The 20,000-nt window shown below is 40.5% G+C and overlaps 1 protein-coding gene across 2 annotated transcripts in view; it reads right to left on the minus strand.

The window, feature by feature from the left end:
* Positions 1 to 6,582: 6,582 nt before the first annotated feature.
* Positions 6,583 to 20,000, minus strand: part of Srpx (sushi repeat containing protein X-linked) — a 76,684-nt gene continuing 63,266 nt past the window's right edge. For both annotated transcript variants that reach the window (XM_027433279.2, XM_027433278.2), the window contains 6 exons: positions 18,500 to 18,626; positions 16,547 to 16,668; positions 15,728 to 15,907; positions 13,934 to 14,067; positions 11,347 to 11,468; positions 6,583 to 7,142 (listed from right to left, as the gene is read on the minus strand). In XM_027433279.2, the coding sequence (XP_027289080.1) occupies positions 6,959 to 7,142; positions 11,347 to 11,468; positions 13,934 to 14,067; positions 15,728 to 15,907; positions 16,547 to 16,668; positions 18,500 to 18,626 (869 nt within the window). In that variant the 3' untranslated portion in view covers positions 6,583 to 6,958. The remainder of the gene's footprint in view (positions 7,143 to 11,346; positions 11,469 to 13,933; positions 14,068 to 15,727; positions 15,908 to 16,546; positions 16,669 to 18,499; positions 18,627 to 20,000) is intronic.

The following is a 20,000-nucleotide window of genomic DNA, read 5'->3' on the forward strand; positions in this document are numbered from 1 at the left end:
CCTCTTTGATGCCAGATATTGAAGAACTTTCTAAAATGCTAACTAATGTATCGCATTTTACATTCTTGTTCTGGAAGTGTACTCAATTTTTTTCAAAAAAATATCATAGAGCAAATATTTTTTATTTCATCCTTACAGGCACCCAGAGAAACAATTTACTAGTTTGATAATGTGTAAGCTTGGCTGTTGGCATTGTTTCATATCTGTTGTTTCAAGTTAATCACCAGGCTTAGCCTTTACTTTTGTGGGATGGACCTAGACTTTCAGTAGCTGTCTAATGTGTTCACTAAGCCACTTTAAGTTGACATGAAATGACCTTTGAACTCAGTCTTTCAGCATTGATCAACTGCTGAAGTCTACTGAGTTCATCATTGCTTCCCTCCTAAACTATTTGGTGTCTCACTATTTGCTTGCACAGCTTAGGGGTCACTTCAGAATGTGAGTGGCATTTATATTCAAGCTTGGGTCCTCCCCTACTTCTGTACTTTTCTCTTTCACTCTATCTCCACTTGAATTCTGAGCATAAATGGCTATCCTACTTCTCTGTCTTCTAATCTCTCAACCCAGTAAGATTTTAACCTTCTGATTAAGTGAGAACACCCAGTAAATGGAAGGGCCTTTCAATGAACAACCAAGTGGGTTTCCCACAATGTTCTTCTATTATTTTTTCTTTGTGATGATGGGGAAGATTGAACCCAGAGCCTTGCACATGATAAATAAGTGCTCTACCACTGAGCAGCATACATAACTTACACTTGCATTCTTTAAGTTCAGAGCTTTTCTTGTCTCTTTTTGCTTTTGATTGATCACCAGTGCATTCAAACAACTTTAAAACATGGTTTTCAGGATTATAATAGTCACTGGCAAGAGGATTAGAACATCACAGGTGTCCTTCCTTCCAAATGCTAATGTATCTAGGTTGAGAGTTAATAGCAAGTCTCTCCCAATTTTACCTGTTCCCTTCAATCTGTAATTCTTTCCTTGTCCATAGAAATACTCTGTCTGTGATTTTTACCACTTACCCTAACACTCTTCATATCCTCTACTTCTAGTCACTTACGTTTATCTTCCCTCCCCTGTGATGCATGCCTTTGAACTTCGATTCTCACTTGCCACCTCTGTCTTAACTCTTGCTAGTATCCTGAGAAGTCTCATCCTTCATGGAGGCAACATACCAGTCATTCTGACATCACAAATTTCAATGATGCTTTCTTCCTAAAGCCATTCCATTTCTGTATTTACTTGATTCTTTAACTGCCTTAGGATCAACAGCTGTTTCTCACAGTCTTTCAATATGCCTGTCACACTACTGTTTTTATTTCTTTTCAGATGGATCCTTGCATTTGTGGGCAATCACATGATTCATCGATGCTACAATTAACTCTAACCGTTTACTGCCACCATGCCTTCACGACAATAATCTACCCCTAGATTAGTCACCACACATACCTTCCCTTTCTCCACCAGGATTGATGGGGGGAGGAGACAATAATGCCAACTGATTACACCATGCCTGATAAGACATTTCTCCAAATTGTACTTGAAATTTTCTGTGAATTATAGATTGCAAGTAAACAAGCATTGAAAATACAGGTTTGAAGATAGTTTTCAGTTTTGCTGTCTGTGTTTTTCCAGTCTTGGTCTCAAGGACCAGAATCTGCTCCATACGGTTTCAGTTTCATGTGGAACAGAAGACTAAAGAAATGCAAATTTCTATTCTTTCCTCTATTCTTCCCCCAACTCAAAGAATAGAGGAAAGAGAGCAGGAAGAGAGATACCATATTAGAGGGAGCCACTATAGGTCCAAGAAGAGATCTGGAACTAGGGAGATCTCCAGAGACCTACAAGGATGACTCGATCTGACAATCCAGGCAATGGTGGAGAGTATAACCTAAAAGCCCTTCCCCCAAAATGAGATTGATGACTACTTTTTATGCCATCCTAGAGCCCTCACCCAATGGCTGAGGGAAGCAGAGACTGACATCCACAGATATACACTGAGCTGAAATCTGGAATTTAGTTGAAGAGAGGGAGGAATGAAGAGTGAAGGGGTCTGTACCAGGTTGGAGAAACCCACAGAAACAGTTGGCCTGAACAAGGGAGAGCACATCGACCCCAGATGCTGTCTGGGGAGGCCAGTACAAGACTGATCCAGACCCCTGAACATGGATGTCAATAAGGAGGCCTCTGCACTCCAGGGAGCCTCTGGTAGTGGATTAGTATTTTTCCCTGGTGTAAGAAGGGACTTTGAGAGCCCATCCCACGTGAAGGGTTACACTCTGGCCCTGGACACATGGGGAAGGGCCCAGGACCACCACAGGAGGATTTGGTGGACTTTGCAGAGCCCCTGTTGAGGGCCCTGCCCTGCCTAGTGAGTGGTGGGTGGATGGGGTGGAGGGTAGGCTGGGGTGGGGGAGGAGGGATGGGGGTGAGGGGACGGAGAGGGAGAAGGGACTTACATGTGAAACAAGTTTGTTCCCTAACTTGAACTAATAAAAAAATTTTTAAAAAGAAATGCAAATTTCATGATGAGATTTCAAAAACTCACTGAAATACCCGGGACTACCAATAGACCTTCCAAGAAGCTAGGAAATCAGGAGTTTGTCTACAAAAGCAGGGGTTCACAATAAGAATTATATTTAATTATTCCAAAGTCTATTTTTATTAGCATAAGAAGGCATGGCTTCAATGAAGAATTTGCTATGAAATACAGTATCTAGCGGAATTTAGCCTGCAAAATAACTCCCAGTGATTCTTGTCTCATGGTACCCAAGCCCTTTTATACTGTCCTCCCACATTGAAAAGAGCTGACCTGTATGGCATATTGGATACAGTAGGGTATCTCTTGAATCTCTGTCATAAAAGATATTTCCCTTTCTATTTTGATCACTCTTGGGTCAGCTCCACTAGAAAAAACCAACTGTCATGGTTGGAACAATGCAATACTCTGTAATGAAGCTCATGTGGGCAAGAGCAGAGGCATCTTCCAAGAACCAGTCATGAAAGCCACCATGGAAGTATATCCTCTAGCCCCAGTCAAGTCTTCAGATGACTGCCATCCCAGATGAAGTGACTACAGCTTCATCAGAGATTTCAATACAGACCCCCCAAATCTCTGACACAGAAATTGTGAGATAATAAAAGGCTTGTTTCTTCAAGCTACTAAATTTTAGAATAATTTCATTCTAACAATAAATGATCAATATAGATATACTCACCCTAGCCTTGGATCAACCTGCTTTGAATGACCTTACTGCCTTTCTTCTCCTTCATCATCCAGCTATGTATGTTCAGATCCAACAGTTGAAAGCTTATAGTGGTCAAGCCTGTAATTCCATAGGAAATACCTAGTTTCTCCACCTCCTACTTCACTGTTCATTAGCTTTTTGATAAGGGTTAAGAAACTCCTATTGAGTCAGTCACTTATAGAAAATCACCATATCTGGATAAAAAATATAAACCATCTTAAAAGAATAAGGACAATCTAAAAACAGACAAACTAGAATATAGTCATAATAAACTTCAGGTTTGGGATCTTTGATTAAGTGCAAATTAAGGGTTAGAGGTGAGAGGAGGTTTAAATGAAGATATAAAATGTCTTATCTTTTTATTTTAAAAGATGAAGTCAGAGAAATGATAGCAACTGAACACTGATGAGTTACAGGCCAGAAAAGAGCCAGATGCTGAGCCTCAGGTTCTTTAGATAAACTGTTTGCATTTCGAATTGACCAGTGGAACAGGCAAGTGTGGTTTGGGAGCCAGAATAGATCCTAAGCAGGCCTGTGAACTTCAAAGAATTGAAAGGCGATTTCTGCTGTCATCTACTGAGCATACTGCATTTTCTATTTGACTTCAGTTCATTTAAATGGCTATTTCTTCCCTATACACATGTCCAAGAGTGTGTATCCTTTAAGGGCCCCCCAACTCTTTCTCATGCACACGAAACATGTGTGTGAAAGCATAGCATATGAGCAAGTAAGAATGAGGTGTGTGTGTGTGTGTGTGTGTGTGTGTGTGTGTGTGTGTGTGTGTGTGTGTGTGTGTGAAAATATACATACACCTATGCATGTTTGGATGTGGAAACCAGAGGCTGAGAAGTGTGAGCCTCCTTTCCTGACTTTTTACATGGGTGCTGGAGATTGAACTCAGGACCTCGTGTTTACACAGCAAGCACTTTACCAAGTGATCTGAGTTATCTCCCTAACTCTAGTTGTTTCTTTCTAGGATTGCAAAATGAATATTTAAAAAATCTTGAGAAATATCAAGGGAGAAACCTGCATTCTAGAGAAAGCAATTGATAACTTTTCCAAAATGTTTTCCACATATTTTTGTAGAGTATTTAATTTTAAAACATTACAGGTCATCCATTCCTCCATTCGTCTTCAAATAATCTGTATATTTGGTGAAGAAGGTCAAAGTGCTATAATAGTTCAAAGTGACTAGAAAGACTGGTTTGAGTAAATCAGATAAGTTCTTTTCAGGCTGTCCCATGGCATAAGGTACTGTATAAAGTTCCATCACCATTTGACATTCCTCTTCCATTTGTGCTTTTACTTTAATCTGATGCATATAAAGGAAGCAGTAACTAAAAAGTGGCTTTTAGTATACAGGAGAAAAACAGTCCATTCTTCTACATAGAGTGTAAATCTATTCAAGGTTAGCATTTACTCTGTCTAATCTACTGTTGAGAATACCGCTCAACCTCCCTCCTGTTTTAAACCACTGGATGTTGGAATTTGGACTTTCTATCATTTCACTATTTTGTTTAAGAATAGATTATGGGCCAAACTGACACCAGAAATATTTGGAAATGTTTGCCTAGGAGTACACTCTAACTCCTCATTAAATTCCAAGGTGTGATATTTCAGGCTCAACCACTGACAAACACAAATGCAGGCCTCCTAAGTAAAGCTGACCTCCCCACAAAGGGATCTGTTAGGCAACCAGTGAGTGGAAACCTTGGTGGCTGGGTTGCAGTTGAGAATTCAGCCCTACTGGCCAATCATGCTTTTTCATACACAAACTCAGGAACAGGAATGATTGGTTCCAGGACCCAAAAGTTACTCAGCTTCTGACATAAAATGGCATCGTACTTACCTGTAATCTATGTACATCTCCTTGTATACTTTAAACATCTCTGAATTAGTTATAGTACTCCACAGAAGGGAAATGCTTAGAAATAGTTTTTATGCTTCATTGGTTTGGAAGTAGTGAGGGGGAAAAGTCTATACAATTTCAATATAGCATCATGTAGTTTTGTCTGATTTTTTTCAATCCAAGGTTAATTGAATCCACAGAAGCAGTAGGTACCAAGGATAAACAAGTCCAAGTGTATTTACGTTCCCAATTCTAGCACCTTCATTTCTAGAATATCTGTTTTTAAATTAAAAATTTTTTAATTAAAATGTAATTATATCACTTCCCATCCATGTTCTTTCTCCACTCCCCCCATGTTGCTCTCTCTAACACACTCCACGTTTCCCCCTCACTCCCTCTCAAATTGATGGCCTCTTTTTATTACTATTGTTATGCATATATGCATAAAAAATAAATACAACCTGCTGAGTCCCTTCAGTGTGGCTTGTGTTGCATGGTTTCAGGCTGACCACTTTGTATTGGGTAACCCATTAGAGGGATCATCCCTGGGAGAAGCTAATTCTCCTTCTCTCAGCAGCCATTAGTTGCATGTAGTCTAGGAGTGGTATTCTGTGATATTTCTCTATCATTGTTAGCATGTCCATTGAGGAGGAATATACTTCAAACATCTCTCATAAGATCTCCTATTGAGAGTAGAAGAAAATGGAGGTCTTTGAAGACAGTTCTCAGGATTCTGAGACAGGACATTTCCACTCCTAAACTTCAACCAGATTCCAGCTTCTATATAACTGAGAGATCCATTTGGCTGAGGCTGCGTCTATCAACAATCACCAAGATGCACAATGTTTCACCTCATCTTCACATACACACTCCAGAAGTGAATGGTTCTAGGACACAGCCCGATCTGTGGCTATTTAACTGTTTATATAAAACCTCATTATGGTTGCCTAAACCTATGTTATGTTTTCTCCCTGTATGCTTTCAATCAGTTCTCCATTACTTACAGTTCCTCATACAAGGTAAGTACATTGTTCCATGGGAAAATGGAATAAGGCGAGTCAACACTTCCTCTAGCAAGAGGTTAAAGATTTCATTCTTTGATTTTTGGATTAATATATTAATTTGCTATTCTGTCACTTGGAGTCTTAGCCCTCTCCCATCTCAGTCAATCCCATGTCAGGACTACAGTTTTCCTTTCCTAAACAACAACAACAACAACAACAACAACAAAATCACACTTTTAAAACCACTGATCACATGAAGCAAGTAAACCTCATTCTTGAGTTGTTTTTATTTATTTTGGGGGGGTTTCGAGACAGGGTTTCTCTGTGTAGCTTTGCAGCCCATCCTGGCACTCGCTCTGGAGACGAGGCTGGCCTCGAACTCACAGAGATCCACCTGCCTCTGCCTCCCGAGTGCTGGGATCAAAGGCGTGCGCCACCAACACCCGGCTTGAGTTGTTTTTAAAAAGTGAGTTTTAGTAAGTTTGCTTCAAAATATTTTATTAACAAATGTCTTATATAAACAATAAAAGGAAAGAAAAGTATGTTGCACAATGAATAATAAGCTGAGAGCTCGTGTGTGGTTGTAGTTTCTAATAATAGAGTTAACCAGCCACAATAAAAGGAGAGTTAGAAAGAGTAGATATATTCAAATATTTTGAAACATTTCAGAGTTTAAAAAAAAACATTGTGCCAATTCTTAAGGGCAAAGAAAGCACATAATAAAATAGACTTTAAAAATTACAAATGAGAATCTGTACATCAAGGGTATTTTTAAGGCCTTCCCAGGAAACGGGCACTATGTAAGGCACAGCTCTATGTAAAAAGAGATGAGGAACCACCACAATTGTAACAGCACATCAGGTGTTGCAAGTCTGGCCCATCTCAGCTTGCAGGATCATCTCTTCTTTTCTCAAGGGGAAAGTGTCAATGAGGTTGAAGAGAGCCATGGGTGTCACTAGGGACACATAGCGTTCTTTGTCCATGCCATGCTTATCCACTAGCACCATGCTGAAGGAGTAGAGTGGGATTCGAAGCAACAGCCTGGAATAAACAAAAAGAAGACTTGGTTATGTTAAATCCTGATCCCGAAGACTTCTAGGGGGTAAGCTAAGCAAAGCCTTCAAGAGGAATGCTTGATGTCATGAAGGGCTGGATCATTTTTATGCCCCTCTACTCAAAGTGTGGACCTTGGATCCATAGCATCGCATGAAAACTTACTCAGAAAGAACTTGTTCATATCTGACCTTATTCCTAACAAATGAGAATCTGTATTATTTGTAATATCTCCAGATAATTGGTATTCAGAAGAAAAAAACTTAGCTTTAGATTTTTATGGTTTGGAAGATCTCAGGCTGGCTACAGTACTATAACCCAAAAGTTGGTACCCAGCAAGTAGAACAAGACTAGAAGATGTCAGAACTATAACAGTGATACATATCAGCAAGAGTATTACCATTCAGGGGACATTTGACCATGTCTAAACACAGTTCTGATTGTCCTAAGAAGGGAGTTAGATACTACTGGCATCTAATTGATAAATGTCAGACATATTGATATATTTATCCTACAGTACACAGGACAGTTATCTAACCAGACAAATCCAGCCTCAAGTATCAAAAGGTCTAAGGTTGAAGAGGCCTGAACAAGAAAACTTGATTAAAATAACATTCAAATCATATAGTGATGACTGTTTCAGGAATGCAATTAGAACTGTCTGGGCTCCCAGACATTCTTACTTATTTGCTTATAATTAGTACCATAAATAATTTCTCAAAATATTCTGGCATGGTTTCAACTATGTGGTATTTTTTAACATATGTATTTCATCTATGTAGATGCTTTATATCAATACCAGAATGTCTAAATAAGAAAGCCAAGAGGAAAGTAAGCAGACAGCTGAGCCCAGTGAAATAATGAGGCCACCCAACCTCCTCTCCTGGTTTTTGTTCGAGTTGAAATGTCTTGAGGTTGTGTAACAGGCAGAACATACTCTGCCATATGAATTTAAAGTGATTTTTCCTTTTATTAATGGTTCCAAGTTGTTGGGTTTTTTTTTTTTTTAAGAAAAGTTAAGTGAGATGATTTGGGCAGTCAGAGATAGGGGATGAATTAGAAGAAAATACAATAGCATACATGCATGAAAATGCCTTAATGAAACCCATTCATTTTCATGCTAACTTGAAAAATTAATAAAGATACCATTGCATAAAATATAAACTGAGTACACTTTTCAAGAAGTAGTTTTGTGAAATGGGGGATAATTAATATTTTCCACAGTGGAGAGCTAGTTTGCTAATTGATATCTAGTGAATAGAAATCCAAAAGAAGATGACTACACTGCCTCCACCAGGTATTACACATTCTAAGCATCTGAGGTAAGTTCAAGCACAAGGGGCTTCCAGGAAAGTAAAGGACTGAGAAACTAAGCAGGACTGGAAGGACAAAGGTTCCCGCAATATTGTAGGGATGATAGCTGGATGAAACACTGCACCACATGGTTTTATAACGCTTATGAGGCCAAAATGGTAACATCCCTGTGGCTACTACATACATTCTTCATGTGACTCTTATACCTTGATTAACACAGTGTATAAGAAATGACAACTGCCATGGGAAAAGAGAAATTGTCATGTTAGTAACAGCAACAGGAGTGGGTCTCACTGGAGCTGAGAGACCACAGACATCTCAGAGATGGGTGATAGGGTATCTCATGGATTGTGGGTTTGGTTTGAAGGTGAGTTTGGCAGTATTTCTGAGCAACATGACTATTATTAGATTGGAAGGAACTCTTCTTGGGTCACCTTCCAGGGAAGTCTGAGAATAATATGATTATTAAAGTGATGTCCTTGGTTCCTGTCAGCTCTGTTATTAATTTTTTAAACAGTTTAAAATTACATAGAGATTTTATTATTGTTGTATATGTATTTATAGTGTATATGTGTATCTGTATCTACCATCTATCTATTATTCTAAAAAAGTAATTGTAAAAACTCTGAAACAAATTTTATTTTCATGTATGAATATGTATGTGGTGTATATGTGTCTGTGTTTGCATGTGTGTGGGTATACCATCTATGTACAGCCACATACACATATGCGTGGATGTGGTAGCCCAAGATTGACATCAGGAGACTGCCTCAATGACTCTCAATCTTATTCATCAAATTAGTGACTCTTGATTGAACTCAGAGCTCACTGATAGGTCTAATCTAGATAGCCATCTTGCTCCAGAGATCCCAGACTCTGTCTTCGAAGGCTGGAGTTACACAAAGGCCCATCATGTCATCTTAGACTTTACTTAGGTTCTAAAGATCTGATCTTGTCTTCACATTTATGAGGCAAGCACTTTGTCCACTGAATTTCAGTCTCCTGCAACAAGTTTTGTTTTGGTGATTGATATATAGTATGATGGAAAGGTGTTTTTGTTGTTTGTTTTTATTTTTGTTTTGTCTCTAAGCTAGAGTCATCTGGGAAGAGAAAATACAATTGAGAAAATGTATCCAACCATATTAACTTGTAGACAAGTCTGTGAGGAATTTTCCAGATTTATGATTAATGTGGGGAGGACAGATCATTGGGGGTGGTATTACCTCTGGGCAGGTGGCCCTGTGTGATATAAAAGTGAAAGCTGAGTAAGCCAGGGGAAGCAAGCCAATAATTAGTATTCCACTATAGCCTCCGCTTCAGTTCATGTCTCCAAGTTCTGCCTTGCCAAACGATGCTGGATTGTGTCAAAGTGACATAAAACTAACCAGGGCATCTTTCTGTGATACAACTCTTAGGGAATCTTTGTGAACTTATTTGAACACCTTTGGTAGAATTCACCAAATGCCATTTCATTGTCTTCATAAAAATAACAAACTACTGCATTTCACAGCCTCCTTTGAAGTTCAATTGTAATTATTTGATTAGTTCTGGCCAATCGACTGGGGGTATAAGTAATGTGTAACATTTCCAAGGTAAACACTGAAAGGTATGCTGTAATTTGGTTGGTAAGGGTCCTCCAAAGGTCCATGTGTTAAAGGCTTACTTAAGTGGCACTACTGGGAGATGGCAGACTCTTTGAGAAGTGAGGTCTACCATGAGGATTTTAAGCCATTTGGAGGCCTCTCCTCGAGAAGGATTATGAAACCTTGGTCTCCTTGTCTCTCTGTCTTCCGGCTCTTGATATAAGCAATTTACATAACCATACGTTCCCTCCATGATGGGTGACCTTCACTAGAGACTCAAAGCAATGGAGTTTGCCCATCTCTGATTGTAGCCTTTAGAATTATGGCCAAAAGAAAGAATTGTAGGAGTTACTTGCCTTTGGTATTTTGATATAATAACAAGAACCTGACTAATACCATTGTCTGTTGTTACTTTCTTCACATTTTGAGAAAACTGAAAGGATATGCATATCTCAGATAATAATGTACGAGATGATGATGCCATGTGGGACTCTAAAAGACAAGGAGGCTTCTGGGGCCTTGAGAACAGAGACTTGCAGTATACAAAAGATAAAAGCATGGCAAGAAAGGAAGATTTTTAGGGAGTGTTAGTTTACCATAATTACCCATCTCAAGGTGACCAAGAGATACAAGGAAAATGTAGGTTATTCTGAAATTGACTTTTAGCTGTTAAATCTCACTTTAATACATTAATCAGGGTCTGACTATCAGGGCTCTAGCTTTATAAGTATGACAGAAAAGAGATACAATTGTTGAAACAGGGATTGGACAAGTGCTCTGGAAAGATGGACAAAAAAGAGATCAAGCCTGAAAGGGCTAATTAGTATCTGTCCTAATAGAAGCAAGGACTGCTGCTTAGATTATTTGGTTTTCATATTCTTCTCTCCTTTTAAATGCCCCCCCACAACACACACACACACACACACACACCACACACACACACACACACACACACACACACAGAAAGAGAGAGAGAGAGAGACAGACAGACAGACAGACAGACAGACAGACAGACAGAAGCCAAGACAGAGACAGAGAATAGGCTTGGTTGGAGGGGGAAGAAGAAAACACTAGCAATTTTCCATTGCATAATTCAGTTGAACATGCAGGAACACGCCAATTAGCATGATAATAATACTCCCAGAATAAAAGCAATTAAGCACTGAAGGTTGCCTGAACTAAATACTGAATAGAAAAAAAGTCAGGGAACCTGACCAGATAGATACAAGAGCAGCCATGGTGAGATCCGAGTGTACTCACAAGAAACGAAATTTAAGGAGAGAACACCCCCTTACCTGAGCTGCAGAGCTAGAGCTGGAGGCATTATCTTTGCTCTGATTCTGCCGATGAGGGTTGGGAACACTCCTACCAGCTCCACCACTGTGACATGTCGAAGATCCAGGCCACACTGTGCTTGCTGGAGGAGAAATCAACAGGAGAAGTGTGAAGATAACTAAGTCACTGCAGCCTGGCACCCCAGCAATGTTCTTGTGGGTGCTTCTTGGCTTACTCCAAATTATTCTGAAAAGAGTTGAAAACCTAAGGCTAATCTGGTGCCTATAAATCCTAAACATCTTCCTAGTGGAATTACCCAAAACAGCCTGGCAATGGGATTTTGAACACCTAAACATAACATAACGGTTACTCTAAGTTACTTCTAGGTATATAAGGTACTCTGAGGTATTTCCTAAAAAGCATCCACGACCTTATCCCTATCCCCACCCTGAGGTTTCTAACTTCATTCTTATAAGGAATTAAGACTATTTTCCAACCGGGAGGTGGTGGTGCTTAACTTTAATCCTAGTACTCAGGAGACAGAGGCTGGCAGATCTCTGTGAGTTTGAGGCCAGCCTGGTGGTCTACAGAGTGAGTTTCAGGACAACCAGGGCTATATAGAGAAACCCTGTCTCCAAAAACCAAAAGAAGAGAATATATTCCAGAGTTCCCTTTTCTTCACTAATTATCCACCCTCCACATACTCCTACCCTATGCTCCCCATAACTTCAAAACCCAGCAAAAATAGGCCAAATTGGTCATGAGCCGAGGTTTACTGATATAGAAGACAGGCAAGTTTATTGGCTTATTCATTTTTCTAGGGATACGAAGAGATGTGTGGCCATGCCATGCTGCTATGCCAAGGCTCATAAAAACCAGGTAAGTATATACATTTGCATTTTATGGGGAGTAAGGGGTTGTGCTGGCTAGTTTTATATCAACTTGACACTAGCTAAAGTCATCTGAGAGGAGGGAACCTCAATTAAGGATCTTCTTCCATAAGATCAGACTTGTAGACAAGCCTGTAGGGCATTTTCTTAATTAGTGATTGATGGGGGAGGGCCCAGCTTATTGTGGGTCGTGCCCTTCTAGGTCTGGTGGTCTGAGACGCTCTAAGAAAGGGGTCAAGACCATGCAGGGGAAACCCACAGAAATGGCTGACCTGAGCAAGTGGAAGTTCACGGACACAAGTCTGACAGCTGGGGAACCAGCATAGGACCAAACCAGGCCCCCTGAACATGGGTGTCAGTTGGGAGGCCTGGGCAGTCTATGGGGCTTCTGGCCCTGGTATTTATCCCTAGTGCACGAATGGACTTTGGGAGCTCATTCCCTTTCTCAGCCTGGACACATGGGGAAGGGCCTAGGCCCTGCTCCAAATGATGTGACCGACATTGATGATCTCTCATGGAAGGCCTCACCCTCCCTGGGTAGTGGATTCGGGGTGGGATGGGGGGTTTGGTGGAGGGCTTTGCAGGATGGGAGAGAAAGGGAACTGGGATTGGTATGTAGAATAAGATTCCTTTTAATTTAAATAAAAATTTATTTAAAAAAGGAAAGCAGGCTGAGCAAGCCATGAGGAGCAAGCCCAGTAAACAGCACCCCTCCATGACCTCTACATCAGCGCCTACCTCCAGGTACCTGCCCTGCATGAGTTCCTGTCCTGACTTCCTTTAGTGATAGACTATGAATGTGGAATTGTAAGCCAAATAAACCATTCCTTTCTAAGTGGCTTTTTGTCATGGTGCTTCAACAAACACAGCAATAGTAACCCTAAAAGAGCGGTATACGAGGGCAGGTAGGTGATAGGGATTTATGAAACAGGTTTAGTGAATTTGGTTCTTATCAAGGTAGTCCAAACATTTCATGTGGCTCTTCACAGTTCATGGGCAACCCGTTCAGATGACAAAGAATTGTGAAAGAAAGACTTGTTTGTTCTATTTGTACTGATATGAATAGTAAATGGCTGCCATTGACTAAACCTGAGATTGTTCTAACAGGAATAAATGAATGAGAGATTCTAGAAAAGAAGTGCAGCATAGCCTGCTTCTTTAGAATTCAGTCAAGTTGTCCACTCACTGCTATGCAACTTCAAGACAAAAGCAGGCAATTTCTAATGTGATCCTTGCAGATTCTACCCTCCCACAACATGCTGATTGTCTCATCCAGTAGCTGCAGAGTTCACCTCCATTAGAGTAGGTGAAATTCCCAGGAGGAATATGGTGCCTTGAGGCTTTCGGATGCCTTTTGTCTCCTTAGCTAGTCTATTGAAAAGATAATTGATTGATCATCTCCAGCCTAAGAATGTGCTGGACAGGATCAGCAAAGACAATTGTTCTTTGGCTGGGCCTGGACAACATGTCAATTAAGCTTATTAGCAAAGACAGACAAAGCTCACTGGTTGGAGAATGATTGGGTTAGCTCTGGGGAGTCAATGTTAATAAGGTTATACACCAGCACCAGAAATGAATGACTGTCTCTAAAGTGCTGGTCCCTTAAACTCACCCTAAACAGATTAGGCATTGAGTCTGGCCTTTGCTTTTAGTGAAATGCCTGTCTTCCTCCTGTTAGAGAGTTCCCTCCCAATTTAGCTCTGCCTCAAGGCCTCACCTGAAGCATTCCCAGCTGCATTCTGTAGAGGAGGTTCCGAGCTGTGGGAGTGGACACAATGAGGAGTCTCCTTTTCTCATAAAACTGATCCAGAAGGGCGGCTGCTGTTCTGACACCGACATTGACATTCATAGCTGTAATCAGAAATGGTCATATGAGTTCAAAAGTCCTCCCTAAGTTCTGGTTTAACTTAGCCAAGCAAATACAAAACCCTAAGTAGACGCTGAGATGAGAAGTCAAATGTTAAGTAGTTGATTTGAGTACATGAAGTACCAGTAATAGACAGATGAGGTGTCCTAGTTTTCTCTTGCTGCTGTAACAAAGCACATTGAACTTAGTGGCTTAATCGAACATAAATTCATTGTTCTTTCAATATAGCTGTGGAGAACATGAGTCAAGGTAGTTTCATTATAGTTCTTTCATGGAAACTGATCAATGACAAACAGCCCTGAATGGTTGGCTTAGTACACAGAGCAGCAAACAGTCTGGCCCCTGAAATTACAGAAGAAAAATAAAAACAAACTATGTAAGTTTTATGAACTTGGTGCTAATATTTTAAACTTCAGGTTAGCATTAAAAAATGTTCATTAACATTTTCATTTGGTCATCTACACTGAGTGACAGCTATGTGTCAATTTCTGGGCTATTTCTCTGAATGAGAGGCAGTTCTTATCTCTAACATTGCCTTTGGGGCTCATAGTCTAGGACAGCCTTGCTCAATATAAATAGATTTATATAACTGTACAATTAAAAATTTTCTAGTAGCTTCATTATAAATATACAAACAAATATGTAACAATAGTTTTATATGTCATCCCAACATATCCAAATATCTCAACATGCAATCAATACAAAAAAGTATGGATACTTTATATTCTTTATTGTGCCAAGACTTTTAAATTGGTATATATTTCACACTGACAACATACCTGAATTTGGACTTACTTCAAGTGCTTCATGCCCGTATATGGCTAGTAGCTATATAGATTTATGAGATTATTTGACAATATACTCTAGGCCTCAGGGTCACAAAAATGGACATTAAGCACTTAACTGAGGAGTCTGAGACATACGTGGCTTTTCTACTTTAATGTATGAAATTGAAGAGCTTCATCCATCTGTTCTGAATGGTAAGGTTAAAGGAGGGGCAAAGGAAGAGATATCTGGCATCAAAAACAGGGGAAGCATATAAATAAAAAATTGGTCTAGAGTTTCCTAGGCAGTCTAGATTTCACACTCTCAGCTATGCCTAGCCCAATTGTGGCTCATCAGTAAGAACTGCTGGCATGTGTTGGAAACTTACCCTGCACCAGGCACTGCTCTATTATAGCATTCAGTAGATGATCACATTTAGAAGAGGTATGATTTTCCCCATTTTACATGGAAGGAAGGATTTCAAATGCCCAAGATGTGTATGACATTCAAGCCAATGATGCAAGGCAGGAATTATGCTGTTTAAACACAGCAGTGTACTAGCATTGAAAATTCGATCCTCCTCCTACCTTAAAGTAGAGGGATAAAAGTAAGTAAACAGTGTATTGGTTTAATGTCACTAAAGGCTAGCCCTGAGGTCTGGCCTCCAGGTTGTTTCTTAGAAGATATGAAGCAAGGATCAGAGAACAGGCAAAAGCAAGACAAGGAGATAGGTGAGATTAGCTGTAGCATGGACTTGACACCTTTTCACCTCTGATGGGCAGAGAAGGCACTGAACTTTATGACGTACAGGAAATAAAGCTGCTTTGCCCACTCTGGAGTCAGGGGCTTTCAGGTTCTGATGGTGAAGTGCACACATACCTGCACAGGTGGGCTCTGTGCCAGACCAAGCCAGATTGGATTGGCATACTCGGGCAGGACTACCCTGAAGTTCATAGCCACCGATACAGGAGAATTCACAGGTAGCTCCATAGTTGTCACCATCGCTGGAACACTTCATGTAACCATTCTCTGGGACATTGAGTTTGCCACAGCGTCTGACTGTAGGGGACACAAACCCAGAATAGCCTTATCCCTAAGCACTCTTCCATAAAGTAACCAGACAAGGTGAGGCCCTAGGTTTGTCATGAAGTTATAAGTGAACTAGTGGAAGGCAAGGATGACTATTCCCTAATGGTAAATAATGGTCAACACCCACACCAATGAGATCCTTGTGATAGCGGTGTTAGCCTCCTCAGACGAAAAGCCTGAGCCCTGAATAGCAAATGATACTGACTACCTTTCCAAACTATGAAACACAAAGTTTTCAAAAAATATTTTCTCAGATAGACCAAAAGTCTGAAAGACAAAGAGCATAGCCTCTTGGTGGCCTGAAAGAGGGGACTCCTAGTCACTCTGCTTATTTACTGCAGGTATTGGAGGTAATAGCTCAGAGATGGAAAAATTATTAAGTTGCAGTCTTCTTGGACAGACAGCTGTGGGCTCCTGTGAAACTAGACCTGTTTCCTACATGACACACCCATACTGAAATCCAGCCATTAAGATGGAATTCTTCCCTCTGCATCACCAAAGCCTCATCCAAAGCTGGCAGGAGCCCTACTACAGGGGGCATCCAGAACATTCTGGCTTGGGAGCCTGGTCCCTCTTTCTTTGGCAGTCACCAGGAAGCAACAGTCTCACCTCTTACTTTAACTCGGAACTTGCAGGTGCCCTTGTTCTCAGCTCTGTCATAGACTGTGTATTCAATCTTGTGGTCTCCTTCTGGAAAATTCGAGCCTGGAGGGAGGCCTTTTAGAATAACACTTAAGAAAGGAAGCAGAAATACACAGGATTATGCTTGTGTACCTAAAGAGTGGCTGTTGAGCTCTGAGTCTGCACAGGACAGAGGGAAATGCTGCTACTGAGCAGCAACTGAGCCCTTTAACCAGAACAGATGGTCTGGTCTATGAGCAGTTGTCTCCTGAACTTCCCTCATGTCACAGGAGTAACTTGATCTCAGCTAAGGGGAGATGTGCATTTTTGTTTGTTCATTCTTTGTTGCTGAACGATAGAACAGGGTTTGGGGGCTGAGCCTGAATGTCTTCCCTATTGGGCAGACAACACAATGCTTTATGGGCAAAATTCAGAGTACAGTTTAGTTAGCCATTTGGCAATTTGGGCTTGCAACAGGTACTAGAATAGTCTTTGCTTCTTCTACCTGGGTCAGTGAAGACCTTTCTGAGCAAATGGTAAATTCTCTGTGAATCCTTGACGATCCTAATACCATTTTAGTAAAAGCGAAATTTGTCATCTGGTTTATACAAATCTTACATGTATCAAGCATGGTTTAGTATTTATTATTTAATTTAATAATTCTCAGAGAATTCCTACAAGGTAAGTAGAAGTCTCCATTTTTGCAGGAAAGGCTAAGGAACTTGGCCAAGATTGCACAGCAAGGGGTGACTATAGATTCTATCTTCTTAGCTATTTGACAACAATACCAGTTGGTATAACATAAGAAAATGACAGCTTTTGGTTAGTTTGTAATGTATAGAAAACTCACTTTCTCACTGCAGCTCCTAGGAATGATGATAATGGCCATGTGGAATTATCATTGTCACCATTGAGGAACATGTTACACATATGTGGGGCACAATAACAAGGCATGTGAACTGAGGAATCTTGGGAAAGTATGGAAAATCCCACCACTCAGAGATGTCACATTTGACTTCAAATGCCTTAAGATCTTAAGATCCTTAGGTAGCAAATATAAATTCTGATGAACCCGGAAAGAGTAATCTTTCAAATAGGAGTGGCTGCTCACTTCTCTGAGACTCCATTTCATTACAAAAATCACAGAAGTCATCAAGGGGACTCAAAAGAAATGCCTGTGTCAGAGCTTGCCACTACCCCCTTCCCCATAGATGCAGACCATGTTAAAGTAGCTTGGGCTAGATACTGGGGAGGGGTGTCATAGGCTATATGGTAGGAAGGCAAGGGACCCAAGCATGAGTTGTTCAGGGGACAGGTCAGCTTTCTTTGAACCTAGGTTACCACGGTGCCTTCCTCCTGGTACCCTGCTCCAAGTCTGTGGGACTGTATCTAAGCTGCTGAACTCTAGAGACAGACAGCTGCACTGAGCAGAAGGTCAGGGTCTACCATGGTCCTTTTGTTAAACGTCAATTCTAACCCTAGCAGCAGATCCTCCACAAAACTGAAAAGCTTTTAGACAAAAGGGGTCATGTGGTGACCTGATATTTTATGTTTTGAATTTATTATACTAGGCTTCAACTGTTGCAGAAATCTAAGAACTGATTATATGCCTTTAGGGCTAAGGTAATGAATGTACTGTAGTAAAGACAGACAATAAACAAACTATAAATACTATGTCTTTTATGCTTTTATGTACAAATAAACTACATAGTATGTTAGATGGTGACCAGAGTGACCAGGTCTGAAACATAAATAGACTGGCATAAATATACTCCACTTTGGGTAGTAAATTTCTCACATTTAGGAAATGTCAGAACATTTCCTAAGAGACAACAGGCTGGTAATGTAGCTCAGCACCCATGCTTTCCTATAACATATAAGGCTTTAAAGAGAGTGGGGGAGGAGTAAGGAAAAGGGAGAAGAAGAGTAAGTTTCTCTTACTCAGTAAGAATGCCATCTGCTGTATCTCTTCCCTCTGGGGTTTCCCAGGACACCCGGACTGTCAGTTTATTCGGTTCAGCAATACGTTCTTTTACACTTGGGCACTTGATTCTAGGAGGTTCCATATCTTGAAAACATAACCCAATCAAGAAATGATTTGTTAAACTGGTGGTCAACACTCAAAGTCTGACAAACCAAGACCTCTAGACACTTGCCACTTCTGAAAAGATTGTTCCCGCTGGATCTCTCCTCTATCCTTTTCATTCTGCCGTTTCTACCTTGCTGAGTTTTAAAGACCTTTCAGGACTCACTTGCACAAAAACAGACCTGTCATTCTCTACCATTGCTACATGTACTGGGTGTATGCTTCCTAATTCTGCGTGCTGACTTGGCAACAGCACAGTTACTCAGCTAAAGCCAGAAGCCATTCAGCTGTGGTGACACTGCCTGATTTAAAGACAGTGTTGTTGAATACCAAGCAAATGTACCAACACTATCACCTACTGTGATTCAACTCAATGCAACAAATCTTTCATGAGTGTCAACTATATCCAAGGCTGTCAATCCAAATGCTGGCATTTGAGGTGAAAGTGAATCTCATGCTACTGAATCACATCTCCCAGAGACTGAATGCATCAAGTAAATTCCTTCATGTATTTTCCCGGTATCTTATCCAAGGACTGCTCATTTTATGTAGCATAAGAAATCATGAATTTTGAATAGTTTTTGAAACAGCTTTACTTTTTTATCCAAATTTGCTTTCATTCTACGTTATGCTTCAATGGACTGTGAATTTGCAGCCTCATTACGCTGATCTTAAATTGAATAGCATATTTCATTGAATTTAAGGCATGACCAACTGTAAGATTCATCCCAGCTCCAATGACATTAAAATATGAAAACTAGGCCTTAAGAATTGATAAAATAATATATATGTGTCACAAAGATATGGAATATATTATATCTATCTGAAATAATTTGTGGTTACTAATTTCTTTCCAATAATCTTTTTTATTACTATGCTAGGAAATAGGAGACACGCTTTCATAATCCAGGCAAGCATTTCAACATTTTGGGTGAATCAGACAAGTGTTGAATGGCTGCTGTCCACTGCTCAGAGCTAGCTGGCAATTGCTCTCTAGAAAATATGCTTGCCATTGCCAGCCTGCAGCCCAGGTTGCCGGAGAGGCTGGTAAACAAGGAGGACCCTAAGAGAGACACACATGGTCCCCTGGAGAAGGGGAAAGGGACAAGATGTCCTGAGCAAATTGGGAGCATGAGGGAGGGGAGAGGGAAGTAGGAGGATGAGAAGGGGAGAAGAGGAGGGGTGAGGAAGACATGATGAGACAGGGAGGTTGAGCTGAGGGAAGAACAGAAGAAAGATAAGAGATAATATAATAGATGGAGACATTATAAGAGAAATCAGGCACTAGGGAAATGTCTGGAGAGCTACAAAGATGACACCAACTAACAATCTAAGCAACAGAGGAGAGGCTACCTT

This window comes from Cricetulus griseus, chromosome X (assembly GCF_003668045.3).
Source record: "Cricetulus griseus strain 17A/GY chromosome X, alternate assembly CriGri-PICRH-1.0, whole genome shotgun sequence".
NCBI classification, from domain to species: Eukaryota; Metazoa; Chordata; class Mammalia; order Rodentia; family Cricetidae; genus Cricetulus; species Cricetulus griseus.